At 38.7% G+C, this 20,618-nt stretch overlaps 1 protein-coding gene across 1 annotated transcript in view; it reads right to left on the bottom strand.

Moving 5' to 3' along the window:
* Nucleotides 1-340: 340 nt before the first annotated feature.
* Nucleotides 341-20,618, bottom strand: part of ATP8A1 (ATPase phospholipid transporting 8A1) — a 223,768-nt gene continuing 203,490 nt past the window's right edge. The window contains exons 33-36 of the mRNA XM_040624838.1: nt 15,216-15,304; nt 14,418-14,510; nt 6,248-6,339; nt 341-5,065 (exon numbers count right to left, since the gene is read on the bottom strand). Of these exons, the coding sequence (XP_040480772.1) occupies nt 4,968-5,065; nt 6,248-6,339; nt 14,418-14,510; nt 15,216-15,304 (372 nt within the window). The 3' untranslated portion in view covers nt 341-4,967. The remainder of the gene's footprint in view (nt 5,066-6,247; nt 6,340-14,417; nt 14,511-15,215; nt 15,305-20,618) is intronic.

Here is a 20,618-nt window from a genome sequence, read left to right as displayed (position 1 = left end):
TTGCTGGCTGATTTAAATATGTAATGGGGACAATCCTGGGAGGATTTTCTGACTGAAGAATCAAAATACTGGAATTTTATTTAAAAAATTTTTTTTGGGAGGGGGACTCAAATTAATTAACCCCGCCTCCCACCGAACTAGACTCCATATGCTCCGCTTCACGCTCTTTTAGCCGGACTAACATGAGGGGCAATTTTCTGTATCACCCGGGTGGTCAACAAAATGTTAAAATATTGTGAAGTGGATACACCTTCTTAGACTATAATTACAGTGGCTTTGAAGGTTTTATAAAGCAACCCAGTTTCTAACACTAGCAATTAAAACCGAAACAATTTCTTTATGTAATGGTACAGTTTATTTCATTTTTAATAACAATGAGAGGACAAAATGTTTAAAATTTGCAGTTTAAAACATGCACATTCACAAAAGGCCAATGACACATAACACTGCAGAGAACTGAATATTACTGAAATTTAATAACTATTTATAAAACACAGTGCATTGAACGTCGAGAGAAACAAACCTGAGAAAACTATAATCACAGACTCAGTACTTTCCCCTCATGCAGCTTCACGATTTCGACAGCAGTGTCGGCGGGAATGGATTTTCATGGAGCTGAAAATACTATTTTATCTTTAATGCAAACTTCAATTCTCCATAGCAGCGGCCTTCCAAGGCTGCCTTTTTTTTTAAACCTAATAACCTTGAAAATGTGAAAAATGAAGCTTGAAGTAGCTAAACAAACAGCAAACAGTATTCACTGCATTTACGGCTTCTATTCTAGAACCATGAAACATAGAAATATTTATTATTTTTTAATATTCTGCTCACGTTTTTGCAAGAGCAGACTGACCTATGGAAAGTTGCTGTTAATTCAGAGTAAGCATGTATGAAATCTAGCTTTTTTCCTACTTACGGGAGATTTATTTGCTGAGAAGTTTTGTGAGCTTTATGAAGAAAAGTTCTTAGAAGCAAGCTAAACAAAGGTTGCAATTAAATTTGTTCAAATTTGTTTGTAAAATGATTTACTTATTAAAAAAAAAGTGGTGCAGAGAACTAATTAATTTGTGCACCGAATATTAAATTCCAGGTAGGCCATGATAGAATTTTATAAGGCAGAAATAAACATCAAGATTTACAGCAATAGCCATGCATTGGCCTAGGCCACTTTAAATATTAATTCATGCAAACCATAAACCTATCAAAAACACAGCTGCTTTCATACAGAAAATAAATCAAGACGAAAAATGGAAAACATTTATTTCCTTTCCTTCAAAGTTTAACTTACATTCCATTTTAATAGCCACCGAAGGTTAATTAAAATGCAGCAAAGTATAACTAGGTCTCACAAGTGACTTCGGTTATTTTAATGTGAGAAAAATCAGATTATGATCTCTTAAAGAAGCATTATAGAAATGTTCGTCATTAAAAAGCATTTATTAGGCACCGAACTGCATGGTATTACATGAATTTACAAAAAGAATTCCACAGGTCTGGTCTACATGATGTGAGTGGGGTGGGCATTTTCACGATAAATTTTATAAATGGTTATTTATAAGATTATATATAGGCTTATTTGATAAAATAAGTTTTAGAACCAAGAACTGTCATAGGCCAACTGCACAAAAATATACACTGATGATCATTTAGCATGGTAATAATTAGGACATTGTTACAAATAAAAACTACAAATATACAACCTATTACTTTCAGACTAGCATTCATTTCCTGAAAGAACGTTTTAAAAGACAAGTTATCAGTGATGTACAGTCCACAGAATGCAGAACAAGTTATCATGTGAGGTTCATGTTTGTTATTTAGAATGCTAAATTGTAAAATTAAAACATAAAACTTAATAATCAGAATAAATGTTGATTTCTGGAATTCACTTTTCCCCCTGAAAAGTAAGAGGAATTACTGACTCCACTCAATGACTATACAATTCATGTAAACGAGTAATATTATTGAATAAGAATACATGTTCACCTGACTTGATTAGAGAAAGGTTTTCTACTAACTGCACAACACTGCTCAATCAGGCTCACATCAGACACCGATCGGGGTGTGGGAGGGCAGGCAACACACAGATCATTTTAAATTTGCTACATTCCTGAGAAACACCCTTCTCCTGCTAACAGTTTCTGCCAAATAGCATCTTTCTGGGTGTGAGCTACCAATATATTTTTATATGTATATATAAAACATGTAGAAAGTTCATGTTCAATATCACTGTGTACTATTCAACATTAAAGAAGCAACTCCCAGCTTTTCAATGTTAAATGAATGAGGATTTTCTGCTGTAAGTAGTATTTTCTGAATTGTAAACATTGTAAAGCAAGATGGTGTTAGCATTTGCCAAAGTCCCTACAAGGGACTTTTTAATTGAAGAGTATGTGTCCTTTATTTCAGAAAATACAAGTTAAAAAGTCACTTCAGCTGTTTTAATCCTGGTAAAACTCTCACTTTCCTCCCTCTTTGGAAGGTTAAAAATGCAGAGGGTTTTCTCTAACACTATAAAGTCACTGTGACTGCAAGGCTGTTAAGTTTTACCAAGGAGGTCACTCCCTGCTGTCCAACCCCCTCCCTCACCCAAGAAGCAAAGGAATTGACGTAATAATTCAAAAATAGGACTATGGGACAAAAAAGGCCTAAATTAGCCATATTTCAGACCACAGTCTCATACATTAATTAACATGAGTATTCTACTCATGTTGAAGAGCTCCATAGAAATAATCCATGTTTTAAGATAAAAATAAAACTTTTGTTTTTTTTAGGCTAGAAGATTCAGTTCTATTACATCCATCATATTTTGATATGAAAATCTGGGAGAAGGGTGCCACTGCTGGGGTAGAGGCAAAGGGAAGCAGCTCGTGCCTGTAACTGCGATGAAGTGTTTCTCTGCAGGGATGTACCTTGTTCTTGCGTTTTGATTTGTGTGGTTTGACCTTGACTATCGCCCGGGGGAGGCCCAGGAAAGCCGCTCTGAATATCCCTTCCGTAGACAAAATCTGTGACCTCAGAGTTTTGAAGATGGTCTTTGACTCTTACACCTGCGGTCTTTCTAGGAGTTTCGATTTGCAATAATCTTAATCCCCAAATGGGAACAGTCTAGGAAGTGAACGGCGTCAACTCCTTGCCCCCTTTAGAATTATGTATGTGTTAGTTATAACCCCTCTCATTTCTAGAAAATGGGGGAGGCATACTTGTAACTAAATAACTAAAAATACAGAGAAGGAAATGACATACCACTGAATTTTAAATCTAGATCTTGAAGAAAAAGGGTAAAAAGATTGTGACATTATTCAACTCAAGGAGTGACTTGGAAAATCACCTCTCCTGGCAATTCTAGTTGACTTTTTTTTTTGTTTTTTGCTTTTTTTTAAGAGGGAGTTCTACCTATTTTGCTGGTAAATCCACTTAAAGGCAAACAGGCTTCTGAATAAAAGGCAAAAAGTTTGCTTCGATCTCTGAAGTGTATCTGAAAACTAGAATTCCTTTTTATTTTTTTTTAAATGAAAGCATTATTTTAAAAAGAGTGTAGAAAACCGGTTGTGGTTTTTAAACAGCCCCTTCACCATTTATTGTTGGTAGCAAAATAGGCATTTTTCAGGAGATGGCTTGGAAATGCTGAAAAAACTTAAACTGAACATACATTTAAAAACATAGTAACAAAATTTACTTGTGATGAAGAGTGTCTCTGACTGTAAAGTTATAGGCTTGAGTAAAATAGGTGTTTTTAAAATGGGGAATATGTACTACTTATTTGTCCCAATTAGCAGCGTGTGACTAATTTGGGGGAGCTGCTTGACAAGCAAACTGTGGTTTCTCAGGGTTCAGTACAGGGGCAGTCACCAGAACACGGGGTGGGCTATGTTCGGCAGCAGGCATCTCTAGCAGGAACTGATGGAAAGAACCCAAACACAGGACAAAAGCCGAGCCCATGTACATTACAAAAGCCCATGCATTTATCCGACAAAACATCCAAACATCTCCACGGAAGCACTGGGGAGCTCACGTAAATATCTAAGCGTATTTTTCTTGAGAGAGAAAACGTTAAGATAAAATGACAGCACTCAATCTTCAGCAGAAGCCAGATTTTTAGAAAAATCTAAAGGATGAGGACCCCCCATCAGAAATGACGGAGACGTACAATTTAAAAATCAGTATCATAATGACAGAGTCACATTGCCATGTGGGCCCTCCAACGTTAACAAGTAAACAAGACAAACAAGAAAGAAGCATTTGTAAGGCCAAAGGTGCAACACCACGGATTTTAGTAGCAAATGCCTTGAAATACTCATTTTTGCAAACCACTCTTACATTTGAAAAATCAAGCATGCAGATCTTACAGCAGAACTGGAGGTAAACTTTCTCTTAAATTTCTGGGCAAATGACTACTGAATGAGAAATACACTTAATGAACGTCTTTGGCAAACATTTATCAAGACAATTTTTGACACAAACGCTTGTTAATGTCTTGTTTAGAAATTTTGCTCAAGAAGGTGAGTCAGTTCCTTAGAGAAGAGTGCTGGTTTTTTTCAGCATATTCTGAAATCTAAGTCTGGATATCAAGAGTCCCTATAAATTATTACCACTTCAGAGTTTTTCATGGTTGGTCGCCTTGTGGTATATCCAATAAACTGATAGTTACAGCCCCGGAGTAACGGCATAAGACTACGGACCTATTCTCAGTTTAAGACAGCATTCTGGCAAGATACAAGCTCATTTTCAATTTCTGCTTACAAAGACTTAGCAAGTACTTTAAAAAATCTGAAAGAGATGGTGTTACAGTGGAGCTGCACAGTGCTTATGTCTGTAATACACACGAGTCTGACGGTCAGTCAATGCGATGAGCTCAGATCCGCTTTCCCCTCCCGCGACCAGACTGGAATTGGCCAGCAGATCCGGTAAGACCTGGGAGCTCTCCACAGAGCGCTAGCAGCCCCTGCCTCGCAGCCCCCATCCCATCACCACTCGTCGGGTCTCTGCTTTGTGGTATCGTATGCGCGAATCACCTCAGACTGTGACACGATTCCATTCTCATCTTGCGAGAAAGCATACCCGTCTGTAAGTTAAAGATAAAACAGAAACGATTGTTGTGAGGTCACTGGGAATCTCTGTTATTCTGAGTGTGAGGATTCATTTTCTAACTTGGGGAACTCCTGTGCTCCTCCTGCCTTCAAAAGCATGCGTGAAGACACGAATTTTTTACATCCGGAAAAGATGCCGACTCAACTGTACCATGAAGAGTGGGCTGACTGCAGGCTGTGAGCTATGAACTCTGCCCCCAGATGAGCGAGCAGGTGCTCTCAACCCCCCTCGGTTCTCCTCTCGGCATCTCAAATCCAAGCCATCCAATTTTTGCTTCCTGGCCACTGGGGCGGGGGGTGTCTAGGCTAGTGGGCACACACAGTTCCCATCCAGATCGGGTGGATGAGAGAGAAGAAAGAATAAAAGTGAGAAGGGGCAGAGATAAACACACGGACTGCCCGTGCTGGAAAAGTGGTCTCCTTCCTTGGGACGACATGGTCCTTGGCTCTCAGTGTCTACAAATAAACTCACTCATGCCCCAGCATGGTTGGGGATAAGCAACGACCCCCAAGGGGGTCACATCTTTAGAAAAGGCCTCTTGAAGTATAAAAAGCAAAAGCATTAAACATGAATATATATAAATGAAAATAAATTATATGTGGAAACTACATGAAACAAAAGATATATTACTAACACAAATACATTTACTACAGGGCTTTATATATTATATTCTTTTTTAGATCCTTGAAATGTTAAGAGGGCCTGATACCTAATAATTTCTTACAACTCCAAATATTCATAAATATTTTTGAAAGGGAAAATATATGTTTCATTGTGCTGTATGAAAGCTGAAAAAGCCCTTGCAAAGTTATTCAAGTAGAAAAGATAACAATACAGAGGGAGCTTTTAAGAGTTAAGATTTATTTCACTAGTTCTTTTTAAGATTTAAGGAAGCAAGGGGCATGTGGAAATATTATTTCTTCGAGTGAAAGCAGAAAGATTTTAAAATGCGTTGTCTTGTCTGCTATAAGTGAGATGGTTGTGGTCAAAGGTCTCTCTGAACGCTGGTTATTTATGTAACATGTTGCGAAGAAGCAAAACTGCCTTTAGGTATTAATTTTAAATAGTTAAAAATTCCTAAAGTCAAAATGCTGCTCTCGTGAAGGCTGGGACATAATGGCAGAGTTTATTTATGAAGCAGAACTCAGATACTTACGGAGCAGGTTTTGTTGCAGGGATTCAGACCGGTACAAGTTCACGTGGTTCTTCTTAAAGACGTTCTTGAGCAGTTGCGCTCTCTCCGTGAGGCTGTTGAGCAGGTGCAAATGTGTGAAATGAATTATCAACTCGGCAGAGACCCCAGTGTGCCCACAGGACCACCGGAGAGAGTTAGACTTAAACAAAAGATTGCTTGAGAAGTCTGCAGTCTAGGGATTCTTTTTACCCCATTTTCTCAGATGGCAAATGAGATTTAAAGTATTTAGATACTTTCGAGGCCGGTTTTTCCCATAGCTAAAGGAGAGTTTTGTTCCCAATAATCCAGCCAAAAGATTTCCCCACCCCCCAGTTATCTTTAAGTCAAATGGGGATACAGAACCTGTACGATACAGTTAACAAAAAATACAAAGCCTGCCAGCAGTGGTACTAACTTCTAAAATCTTGGTTGACTTACTGCGTGCATTCTAAGCATGGCATTTTTAGAATCACAAAATTATTACTATATATCTTTTTCCTACTTTGCATGTATTTTGGTGTAAAATAATTTTTTTAGTCATGTAAAGAAATCCTCAAAATCATACAAAGAAGAAATTTCATAGACTTTTTAACTAGAAAGGTTCCATTACCACTCCAATATGGTATGAAATGTGTTCCTTAATTTCATTAAAAAAAAAAAACCTATTTTCAGAGAATACTAGGTAAAATGACAAGGAAAAATATTTATTTTTCAATAAACGTTTAGGATAATCCCCACAAAAACAAATCCGTGTAATTAATTATGTAACTTGTAAAAGCACATTGCAAGAAATAATGCATCTGGTTTTTTCCACTGCGCGTAGAATGGTATCTCCCACAGTAGGAAGCCAATTATTTGTCCAATAAATGAATTCGAGCAATAATTGTGAAATGTACTTTAAACATCACCAGTCCTCCCAATCATGCCATTTCTCCAGTGGTTGATTTCTAAAACTTTGCTTTGATATCAAAGAACATAATAAGCATAAAGAACTAATAAGTAATCTACATGTGTTATAGCAAATGTTTACGCAATTTTGTTTTAATCACTGGAATGGACTCAGTTGAAAAATTTCCATCTTGTGTTTGTCCCACTATAAAAGTTTTAGTTACATTGTTCTAAGTTATGTCAGTTCTGTATTTTGCCAAATATTTTGAAATCCTGAAATGGAACAATTTTTATCATATACAAAAATAAAAGTAAAAGGATCATCTGCAGAATGAACTCGGAATTACAAAAACATCCAGGCTTTTGCCGAAGTAAAATATTTAGAAATGTTGACATTTGTACTTATCTTCTGCACATATTTTTTGAAGTCCAGGGATGTTAACTGGTACTTACTACACATACTTCCTTGTCACTGAGCATTAGCCACATTAAAGGCAACAAAGCTAATTAATCTAAAACTCCAGTGGTTTTGCAAATAGTTGTAAAACTTGTTTTTGCCAGTGAAATAAACAGATATGGGGAGTGAGAAGGGGCCATTTTTAGAGTCACTTTTCTTACTCTATTCTTAAAATGATCTAACATTACAGACCCAGGGACCCCCGAGGAACACTAAAACCTATAACTGCTTTGAGGGAGTGGGCAGCTTTAGCAGCAGGTGGTCTGATTTTGTTAGCAGAGCACTGCGGATGGGGTGCCGGGAAGTCTCTGGTACTTAAGATGGAAACGGCTACAGACATCCAGAGGACAGCAATGTGTCATTACGTAGCTGCTTCTTCCCCAGATACATTTTCCAGGTTTCAGGCTGGCCTTTCTAAACTCATAAACTTTAATATTGTAACATTCAATGTTAAGGAGGCAGATGTGAGAATTTTATCTTTCATATGATAAAACTTACATGTATAAGATAATGCAGTTTTTCTTTGTATGGTTCATATGAGGCTATACTTTTTACTCAGCTGTTACATCAAGTTCATGTCTAGTGTTCGAAAGGCAAAAGCGCAATAAGAAAGCTTCTTGGGAAAGGAGCATGGTCCTGGGGAGAGAGCAAGGGCTTTGGAGTCTTAACTTTAATTCCGAGTCTGTTACTTATTAGCTGGGTGGCCTCAGGCAAACCTTTCTTGGTCCTCTTAACCACAGATGGGGTATAATCCCTAGCCCGCAGGCCAACGGTGGGATGTGGGGAGTTGTATGGCTTCCACCATAACGACCGGCATTTAGGAAGCACTCTATGAATGCTAGTCCTTCCCACCTTTACTGCTGCCCCAGCTCGCAAGGAATTGATCGTACAAAAAATCAACTAGGACAGAGACCATGACAAAACCAAAGAGAACCTCGTGAGGACCCTTTCTGATGCGCTGGCTTAGAGACAACATCAGCTCCACACAAGAGGTCTCTTGCTGCACGTGAGTTTTAATTTACAGTGCTCCCCACTCCACTTCCCTAGTAGGAAAATGGCTAGGTGGTTGTTGTTTTTTTCCTGAGCTACGCTGAACCTCTCGCTTTAGTTCTTGTAGGGCAGAGTCCCTCCTATGAAATATAAATGCCATTCACAGGAGGATGCTTAATAAACAATAAGTGATGATGATTTGTATTTCTCTAGTCTTATCCTACCTTTCGAGAACTGCTCATCGTTTCAAAATTATGTAGTTCTATGCCCTTGATGTTTACAGGTATGGCTGTTACTATCAAGTCACATTACACAGTATATGGGGAACATGTTAACATTAATAGACATGTTAAAAGTTCAGTTTTTCTTGAATAGCTTAGCACTGTGAGAAGAAAAAGACTTTAAGAACTTTCTCTTTAAAACCCCATCTTAATCATGACTCTTAGTCAGTAGTGTTCATTTTGTGTGGCCTTTCATTTATATACCAAGCTATGCACGTTCTAAATTTGCTCAATGCAATTATGCAAGCACCACTTAAATATTGTTCAATATTTCCCTTTAATATTGTCCTTATTTCCAAGCCCACTAAAATGTTTCAACTTAGACATTTGGTAAAGGTAAGGTGTTTTAAAACACCATGTTTTAAAATAGTAATTCATTAAGAAACACTACGTATAGGGAAAAACCCATTTACTGTCCTGGAACATACTGTCTGAAGGTATTTTCAGTTATTTTTGAAGAGTGGTAACTTTGCAATTGTCTTTGTGGTAGGTTGGCAAGCTATTTTGGTGGACTCACTAAAATGGATCTCCAGAAAGTAAAGAACCATCCGTACATGGGATGTTTTAGTGTTGGGCAAAGGACAGCCGTCCTGGATGAGGCAGTGGTCGTGGGGAGATTAACAGAGACTACAACAGGCCTGATCTCCGCTCTGGAGGAGACAACCCTTCATTGTTCCGTCACTTTTCACAAATGCTGGGCAGAACTGTTATTACAGTGTTGAGCGTAGGCTAGGGCGAAACACCGGATACATGTTACTACCCCAAACCTGTACCAAGATTCATATGTAACACTGATACAAATCCAGGGTGAAAACTGAGAAATACAGTTTCTTTGCCATTAGTTTTGGGGCAATGTTAAGATTCCTTTTTTTAAAGATACATAATACAGAGGAAGGCTCAGAGAAGCCACTGTCACCATCCACATGGTCAAATTATCTAATATCTATCCTTCCATGCTTTCTTCTGTAAAGCTAAGGGTAGAGTGATGGACACATTAATGAGGAATGACCTGAAGATCCTAGGGTAAAGTTCTATTTAGTAATGGCTGCTGCTGCTATGCTGGCTTATGCAGACAGTGAGATATAAAAAATTATGAATTTCATCCTATTTGCCTGCCTATGAGATGCACTGTTTCCCACACTCATGAAAGATACCCAAAGGTAACTGTCCTGCCTCCCAGGAGCTCAGTGTCTACCATTCCTTATTTTAAAGCATTGGGTTTTTGAATTCACATTTGTTATTGCTTTGTTTTAGAAAAGGTAAGATGTTACACACAATTTATAGATGTAATGCTGCCCCCCCCACCAAATGAGATATGAGAGGCCTGTAGTCCAAAAAAATTTATATTTCTGCTATAAAGTGTATAAATATTTACACTAGAGGAAAAAACCAGTATTAATGCCTTTACATTTATAGAACAAACAGTTTAGGTTTTTTCCAGCAAATGTTTGCTATAAACTTAAGGGAAAAAATTGAATTTTAAAGTTTTTTTTGCATTTTGGAGTTGGAGATACATATGCTCCCTAGTGTTGGAGTCTGTCCACAAAAAAGTCACAGCAAAAACAGGGTTTCATACCATATAAGTTGTTTTCTTTTTTTAAAAATTTAAATTCAATTAGCCAACTTGTAAGTACATCATCAGTTTCAGATGTAGTATTCAGTAATTCATCAGTTGCGTATAACACCCAGTGCTGTGATGTGATGAGCACTGGGTATTACATAAGCTGTTTTCCTAACCAAAAATAGTACCCAGTGATAAGAGGTAGGGCTTGAATTTATTGTCCCAACATCTTAGAGTTAAATTGATTTCTACCATAACCCAAGGTTCAAGAGCAATTTACTGTACTTACATGATGAAATACACCCTCCTAAATTTCAGTGTAAAATTGGAATAAATATATCTAATTCACTGGGTGATATGGTAAGTGATACACTATTTCTACTAAAAAAAGACTGTTTTAACCAAAATGTTTTAGCTTTGAACACAAGTAAACATGAAAAATGAGTGATCGTAAATGCTAATCTGGACACAGTGCTTACAAGTTACAGTTTCTCCGACGCAGTTTCCCTTATGTGGAGCCCGACTTCACAGTAGTGCTTAGCGGAGATTGAAAAAAATGGGGCATGATCAATTTATAAGACTGCATCATTCTATCTATGACGAAGAAGTAAACCACTGTTACTTTGGATGTGACTTGTTTGGGAAGGGTAACCTATATAATTCTATGTTCTCATGTATCATATTTTTATTTAATTACCCATGGGTCAGTCATCTCTTACTACCCACTACTCAGCCATCCTTTCACCCATTCATTCACTCATTCATTCATTCATTCATTCATTCATTCATTCATTCATTCCTCAGTTCATTCTCTGGACACTTCGATCACTCATTCAACAAATATTTATCAAGTGTGTTCCTGGATCTGTTGGGTTGCAGTTAAGACTAAAAAGGAGGCCTCTCCTTCAAGGCGCTCAATCTCATAGGGGAAAGAAACAGACAGGAGGAACAAACACATCACAATACAATGCAGTAAGTGTAACGACAGAAGCAGAAAGTGTTCAGATAGCAGAGTAGGAATTAATTTCATCTCAGAAAAGGTGAGGTAATTGCACCTGAGTTGAGTTTTGAAAACTAGGAATTAGACTGCCCCTTCTATAGGAGGGTATCAGCTTCTTGACAAAGGAAAGCATGTGCAAAGATTGGGAGGTATCAAATAAGATGGTACTTTAGAACTAACATAAGTCTGATATCGCTTGAATACACAGAAATCACAATTTCTTCCTCTTTCAAAATGTAGGTAAGATTAGCTAACTTTTAAAAAATTTTACATCAATCTCATTCTCCAAGGTTCCTAAAATAACCCTGGCAGTGGGGTTCCTGACTGGCTCAACTCGTAGAGCTGCAACCCTTGATCTAGGGGTTGTGAGTTCCAGCCCCATGTTGGGTGTAGAGATTACTTAAAAATAAGTCTTGAAAAAATATAATCCTGGCAGTAAAATCAATCTGACAATTCCTAATTGCTCTAGAATGTCATTATTTAGCATGAAGACTTTTCCAACCAGTTGCTATTTTTCTTCCTTCACAGATCTCTTCTTTTCCCTCCCCTTCTAGCCATCATCCAGCAGAAAGGCACTGTGGTCACCATCCTTCTGGTAGCCATGGGCAGCAACAGCAACACGGGCTATGTGTTATACCACGGTTTTCATCTGTGGCTTTCAGCTAACAGTTAACTCATTTGGGAGTGCTTGAGAAAAGCTGAACAGCTATTTTAGGCAAATGAGGCAGCAGCAGGAAATTTATCTGATGCATTTTCTATGGAAAAGTTATGGTGGAATCCACTTCATTCCTTTTAAGCTGACTTTTTTTCCCCCCTAAGTAATCCCTACACGCAACGTAGTTTCGAACTCACAACCTGGAGATCAAGAGCTGCATATGGTCTACCTACTGAGCCAGCCAGGGGCCCTCTGACTTTTTTTTTTTTTAAAGATTTATTTATTTATTTTAGAGTGAGCGAGAGCAAGGGGAGGGGCAGGGGGAGAAGGAGAAGCAGACTCTCTCCTGAGCAGGGAGACCTTACGCTGGGCTTGATTTCATGACCCTGAGATCAAGACCTGAGCTGAAATAAAGAGTCAGACGCTTAACCAACTGAGCCACCCAGGGGCCCCTTGACTTATTTTTTTTTAATGGCAGGACTACCTACCTCACAGAATCATTGACTCTTTAGGATCAAGAGGTCACCACATCACAAGCTCCGCTTGGCTTTATGCATTGTTGAAGTCACCTATGTACTACGAACCAGGAAAACTAAATATCACACACAGGGGCCTAACATAACGTTTATGAACACACTCACAAATAGAAGGAATTGACTCCTAAGGGTAGTAATAGTATNNNCTTTCCCTAATAGTTGTTAGTAAACAGTTTTATTCGTAACTTTGTAAGCTAGGATCCTAGCATATCCTTTTTACAGCTAGAGTGAAAGAAAAGATTTACCTAGGGACTATTTGGGCCAGACAATGGACCAGGTGTAGATGTTTAGATGAAAGGACACAGATGAGGGGAAGTAGAGGGAGAAGAATACTCGTAACTCTGGAAGTTATCATTTCAGTCCTATACTCAGGGACAATGAGAGAGGTCAAGAACTTTGTCAGGCTGGTGTAGGCTGTTTTTGCCGTTGTCTCCCATTCTTTTTTTTTTTTTTTAAGATTTTATTTATTTATTTGACAGAGGGACAGCCAGTGAGAGAGGGAACACAAGCAAGGGGAGTGGGAGAGGAAGAAGCAGGCTTCCCAGTGGAGCAGGGAACCCGATGCAGGGCTCGATCCCAGGACCCTGGGATCATGCCCTGAGCCGAAGGCAGACACTTAACGACTGAGCCACCCAGGTGCCCCTGCTGTCTCCCATTCTTGAAAAGCAGCAAAAGGAGGGAGAATAGTGAATGGTTAGGAGCAGGGGCCCCAGAAGGCCCTGCTTTGTGACTTCTGACTGGGAACTTAGCCCCAGTTTCCTCATCTGCAACAAACGGGGTGACTAATTTGCACAGGACTGTTTTGGGGATCCCAGGTGACAGCGTATAAGGCATGATATGTGTGGCGCCTAGCATGTAGTGAGTGCTCGACACACAGTGGGGCTCTTCCCTTTATGAGAGGCGCAGACGGGTGTGCGGGTGACCAGCCCCCCGGCCTCATGCGACTGAGGAAGGCTGGAAGCCAAGGTCTCAGCTTGAGTTCCCGGTCTGACCCTAACTGTGTCAAACTGAGTAACAATAGCAAATCGTGATGACAGTGACAGACACGGGAGCAAAGTGTTTCCTCTGGTGTAGACAAAACCTGAGCCCACGTTAGTGTAACTGAAACTGGTATCACCTTCATAATTGTGTTCGAACATAGACTGTTTCCAAACATTTTAAATTTCTTTCCTATAACACTTTGTGAATGTGGCCAATTTAATTAGGTTTCTGACCTTGCTTTTATAGAGGGGGTGGTAGTGAGGAAAGGACTTGAAAAAGTAATGCACTTCACATGGGACATAGGCCCAGGTCAGTTCTGAATACACGGTACACTACTGTTGTGCACACTGCCCTTATCAAGCTCTGGTTTTCACTACCTACAATTTTATTACGGATACTGTTTCAAGCTAAAAGACTTTTTTCCTCCCCTTTCATTTTAATAATACAATAATAGTTGTAACGACTGTTTATTTAAAGCTCATTAAGCACCAGATGCTAAGCTACCTGGTTTGAAAATTATATCTTATTTAATTCTAAAAACTAGCCATGAAGGAGATATTATTATCCCCATTTTATAGATGAGAAAAATCGAGGCTCAAGAGTACTGAGCAACTTGGCTAAGGTCACACGTAGCTTAGTGAATGGCACATTCGATTTGAATCCACAGCTCTCTGATTCTAAAATAGGTCATTGACACGGGCTTGCTCCATGTTAAATGAGGAATATACGTTTTACCACTTATTTCTAACCCTAGTAAAACATAAAGTTCACTTGGGAAAGAACATATTCGGTGTGTATTTTACCTTTTTCCAAGCACAACTGCACCTGGGTCTTGAGATTTTGCCTCCAGCTCCTGAACTTCATCTACTAATGTTTTAAAAGCAGTCCTCTTGATACTGGGGGAAAAAAGCATTTGCATGTAAATCTTCGTGTGAAGATGTAACACTTTACAAAACTGGTGTATTATCAAGCTGCTAGGTACAACAGTAAGTAGAGTATAGGCGATCGCTTTTCAATGGAATCTAAGAAATTACAGTAATTCTGAGCATTACGTAATTACAGAAACAAGTCTTAAAAGGAATGGTTTAGTTTTATAATATTAAATCTCTCATAGTTATTAAATAGGCATCATATAATTAACTTTAATGATACCTTTTTTTGTGGGAAGAGGTAACATTTTAAAACTGACAATCCTTGAGAAAAATTAGTAAAGTTTAAGCTTCTTTCATTCTATATTGCATATAGGCTTTGAAACAGGCAGGCAAAAACCTTTTTTCCTCCCACAACTATTGTTCATCAATAAAATATGTATGTGTTTTGAGATAACAGATTTTCTTCTACCTTGAATGGATTTTTCAAGCTGATTTCTAAAAATGTATTCTCTAATATTAATTGAAACTCCTTGCTTTACTTCTCATTCCATCTTTAATTTCCTAAGTCTTCAATCACTCATTTCTTCTTTATTTACATATGCAGAGTTAACTAATATTAGTAATTCCACTTTGTAAACTCTACATTCTTGACCTGACGTTATAACTGGAGAAATCTGAGGATTAATATACATCTATATGTTTATGTCCATAACCAAGTACTATACTTACACCTTGTACGCCACATCGAGAAGCAAGGACGCCACAGGAATAAATAATAGGCCCATCCAGAAGACGCCTGAGCTGAACAACATGGCAGCCTGAGGAAAGGATCAGAAACAACATGGCTTTCACACCCAAGACGTACATAATTCATGTTTAGTCTTTACATGATTTTAAGTAAAATAATGAAAAAAAATCTCACTCTGCAAGAGGATATACAGTAATTTTAAATCCAAACTTGTGCACAATTTGCAACTAAAAGCCAAATGTGTTAAAACATGTCTTTACTACATCTATTTTCCCCCTTTACGCAGCTAATATAGCAAGGTTTTATCATGTGCCAAATCTTTTCATAGTTTTATGTGAGATTTTTATTACTGTGGTCAGTACGTGGAGTAATAAACTTTGACCTTCTTTTATAACTTAGAATATCAAAATCAATCTTTTGGAGCAAATTTCTGGCTTACATTCTTTTATAACATGTAAAATAAATCCGAGTTAGAAACTAAATTTACAATTCCTAGCAAATAAAAATTAACTTGTAAAATGTTACATTATATTAAAAAATCATCTATATAAACCACAATATAGTTTAATCAATTAAGATATTTATGATATTAGGCAGAATAATCTTAATTTTTGTTCAAAGATTTACATAACTTGTATCGGTATGTCCTGTTACTGTGAAAGTCAAACCAAATATCTAGTGTGTAAAACCCAAATAACAGTGTATTAAAAATAGTTTTCATCATTCCTTTGTATTAAATACCAAATCACTATATCAGAATCTTTTGGATTACAAGGAAAATCATTCTATGGTTAAAAAATTAATAAATCTATTAGCTGTTTGCCATTAGAATAAAAATCCCTCTGTAATGTAATTAGATTACACAGAGTTTAAAAGGAATATGTCATACAGTAAAACCAAAAGAAATATTTTATTTCACTTTGAGGCTATTTGTTTATTAGAGTAAATTTGCAGTGCCTGCTTAAGGGCATAAATGTATTGGTATAACTCCATTAAAAAGCAGCCAACTAATGCAAGCACATTTACACTTGGCTCAAATTCACAAGGATTTTTATTTTTTTTTTAACCAGGTGTGGTTCAGGAATTAAAAATGACCTAGAGTTTAATTCTTACAGACCAATACAGTTACATGTTAACAGTCCTAATCAATCAATCCTTATCTAACATAAAGTTTACTAATTTTAAATTAAGCTTGAGATGACCTATTCATTTTGACTCTCAACTGAAGACCAGGAACTGCAGTTTAATTTTTTTTTTTTTTTGCATTAACATGGGCTCATTGATATAGACTGTCAGTTCAAGGATGCTATGGTTCTTTTTCCCCCTACATAGGATTAAATAGCTCTGAGCATGTTTAAAATAAAAACATGCTATTAAATAGCACCTATATTCTAGACACCAACAAAATGGAAAATATTCACATAAAAGTCACTTTATTTTATAAGCAAAACATGATCTTCAACATGTTTGCTGACATCCTCAATAGTGAAAACCAACAATTACTATGTAATAGGAAATGTCTATCAAATCAGTGGGTTTTGTTTAGATTGAAGGAAGCTTTTTCGTGAGGTAACAACTGCAAAAAAAAAAAAAAAAAAGAAAAGAAAAGAAAGAAAAGAAAAAAAGAGAGAGAGAAAGAAAAGACCCCCCCCCCCCCAAAAAAACCCCAACCATTTCTTTTTGCATCTGGGGGGAAAGGTAGATAAGATTCTAAGTCCTGCAACTGAAAATGCCTAATTTGCTTGGCTTAATTTTAATCTATTTTAATTTAGGGGCAAAAAAAGCAAGATTTATGCTCGCCTTTGCCACCTTGTATTAAATGTGGCTGGTGGAAAAGGCAAACGAGGTGGCGGAGACTCTGGGCTGCTAATTCTGACCATTGTGATGTTAACTATGACTGTGGAACAACTGGCGCTCACTATTCAGTCCGCCAGCCTTTGGCTTTACAAATGAACAACATGAATTGGGAGGAAAAAAGTTTTTCTGCGTCATATCTGAAAGCCTGTCAGATTTTTTTTCTTTTGCAGAGTTAATCCAAACCTAAAAGATTTAAAGCCGACATTCGCATTAAAGACAGAGTCTCTTTGTATTTTTTGGATGAAGAGGGGGGAGAAAAAAATAAAATCCCACAGAGGTATTTCCTTCCTTTCTGTACAAGAAAGCTCCCCCTCCGTCTGGAGAGACCATTTTTGTCTCTAACTTTTCACATCTTGCCACTCGCAGGCAGGTCAGCTGGGGAAAGGCGCCCGATCCCCGCAGACAATGGGGGGGGGGCGTAACAGCGACCCGCTCAGGGCTGGGCGCGCGCTCCCTCCTGAGCAGTTTGTAAATTGCTCCGAACGTGGGAGAGTGGGGGGCCGTGCCAAGCGGTCCCCACGGCCCCTCCTCGAGGCCTTGTGAAACCAAATGGAATCTGCCACAAAAGTGGCTCCCGGGGGACTTGAGAATGGCTCCGGCGAAGTTGCTGCAAAGCCAGGAAAGCGGAGGACACAGGCCTGCGCGGGGAACAAACAAACGCTTGTGTCCGCACAGCAGCGCTGGCAGGCCGTCGGACCGCGCGGGCTTCCAAAGAGCACTCCTGCCGCCGGAAAACGCGGCGTGCGGAGGAATGAGGCATGCTTCGGGAACGTCCGTGTGAACTTGCAGAGAAAGAGCGTTTGAGAAAACACCAGCGTCTGCGCCTCTTAGCCATGCCAAGGGGCTTGACTGGATAAGAAGGGCTTCCCTTCCAAGCACAGGAGGGGCTCCCTTAGCACCTGGTTCCCACACCAGAGAGAAACACGTCTTCCCCGTCAGGGCCCCCAGTTCGGTCTCCTAGGCGAGAGGCTTTAAATGTGCTGTCTACACAGCTACAGCGATGTGGTTCTTCCCTCTACCCTGCCTTTAAACAATAAATGTCAGACTGGTGCACTAGAACTCTTATTCTTCGGTAACGTACAGACGCGGTCTCAAAGAGAAGGCCCTTTGGGGAATCCTCAGACTATCTCCTTGGGCCCTGATTGGAGCAGGACTGAGGATAAACAGCCCTCAGGAGTGCTGGCACTGCCCTCCCTTCCTAGCTCTCAGACCTGGGGGAAATGACTGGAGTCTCTGCTTCCTCAGCTGGAAAGTAGACTAAGAATCAAACCCCACTGTGTTTGCAGAGTAGCTGCTTTTATTATTGATACTGATTAACAACCTTTCCCTTCTTCATTTAATTTTCAAATTTCTTGAAACACCTAGGTGTTTCATTCTTTCTAGTGATCTCTCCTATGAGCTTCAAGGAAGAAAATTTTTGTCACAGTATCAAATTCAGTGTCAGTCAGTTTGTAAATGTCATGGTTTTCATCACATTAAATGTCACAATATATTCTCATCTCAAGACTGAAACTGACCAAGGTAACTGACCATTAATACGTTGCTATTCATCTCGATTTGCTAATTTAGGAAATGGAGACAAATCATCTTTTTCATAAAAATTATTAAAGACTGTCAGGGCACCATAATGTAGGAAGGGAAAATTATGCAGAAAACAGTGCTGTAAATCTTGTTTAGTTGTTTTGCAGAGGGGAGGGAGGACAGCAAGATAAATTAATATAAATTCCAGGGAGGTGAAGAGTTCATGTCAATAATAACAAAAAACCAAGGAGTGATTATTAAGGTCTAGATAAAGCTTTATAGAAGGACTTTCTAAGCTTAAGAACAGTAAAAAAGAAACAAAACAAAAAAACAGAAAAAACAAGTGTAAGAAGAAATGCTTTAAAGAACGGATTCATAAAAATGTATAAGTTCCACATGTTCTAAAAGAACATAACTAAAAAGTAAGTGATAGACAAGAAACTGGGAGAATGACTGAGTAACACAAATATATGAAATTCTGCATTAATACCTGATTATAAAAATAAGAATATAAAAGTTCTTATCTTCATAAGAATAGCTAAGATCCCAATAAATAGGCAAAAGACCAGAGAAGGTATTCACAAAAGCAGCAGCAAGTAATCAATAACGTGGAAAAGTGCTGTGCCTCTGTGTAGTCATAGAAACGCTACAAATCAGATCAGATTTAAACAATTCACTATCACAGTTGGTGTGGGAGAAACAGCTCTTTGTAATAATTTATATTCCCACTGGCAATGTATTGGCTTTTGGGAAAGGTATTTGGCAACGTGAATCAAGGACGTAAACATTCATTCCTGTTAATTTGATAATTCAATTTCTGGAACTATGTGTTGAAATTTGGGACAGCTTTTGCATATAGATTAGTATCCCATGAAACTGTTCTGTGGTTACTAGCCCTGACAGCACAACCCCCCAAAAGCAAGTTATGGCCTAGGGCTTAGTAAAGGTAGAAATAAACCACTGCAGCATCCTCTTGAAGAGTCACACTGCAAAGTAGTGAGAAATCGCTGTAAAGAACCCTACTGAGCCGTTATTTATTTGTTTATTTACCTATTGTTTTATTTAGGTAATCTCTACCCCCAACATGGGGCTCTAACTCATGACCCTGCGATCAAGAGTCACATGCTCTTATGACTGAGCCAGCCAGGCACCATGGAAAAGTTTTTTAAATCAAGGTTTCTAAATGTATTTATCCACATTCTGCTTATTAACACATTCCCTGGAACTAATTCTGGGGCATGCAGATATTCAATGTGGGTTCTTTTAAATAGGAAAACATCAGTGAAAACAAACAGGACAGAATGTGGCTGGTTACGTACACGTACATCCATGTTAGACAATATTATCCAGGCTGCTCAAGACATTGTTCACAGACTGTAATTATTAGAAAACGGATTGTCTAAAAAAGCCTTAAATAAAGGGAAAGGTAAAATATCCTAGAATTCTGTCAGGAGGCTTCCGTTACCATGTAAACACACTCCCCGGGAAGGCTGGTGGTTTCTATTATCTATATGGGGATCAGTCACAATCTCTCCCCGTGGCTTACATCTCTTGGCACTTTGAATGTAATCCATCTCAAATTGAACACACGCTGTTTTCTCCCCAAACCTGCTCTTCCGTTGTGCCAACTATCTAGGGAATGGCTTCACTGCCAGCTGTATAAGACACAAATGTGGGCTCTATTCTGGTCTCTTTATACCCCCAGGTTCTGTTCTGTGTTTTGCCAGCCCTTCCGCCATGACCCCAGTCCAGAAACTTGCCCATCCTCCTACTCGCCTACAAGCTAGACTTCATGACTCCGTGTTGCTCTGCTCCAGCCCTGTCCCCACACTGCAGCCCGGGGGGTACTTCCAGAGTGCAAATTAGATTTTAGCAGCTCTTGGATTAAACCCATTCCATGGCTTCATAACACCCTGAGGAGACAGTACCAAATCCTTAATAGGATTTAAGACCTTGCCTACCTGACTTGTGCTTGCTTCCCACGTGCCCTCTCTTCAGCCAGCCCC

Source organism: Ursus maritimus, unplaced genomic scaffold (assembly GCF_017311325.1).
Source record: "Ursus maritimus isolate PB19 unplaced genomic scaffold, ASM1731132v1 scaffold_8, whole genome shotgun sequence".
In the NCBI taxonomy this organism is placed as follows: Eukaryota; Metazoa; Chordata; class Mammalia; order Carnivora; family Ursidae; genus Ursus; species Ursus maritimus.
This window is presented reverse-complemented; position numbering and strand designations above follow the sequence as displayed.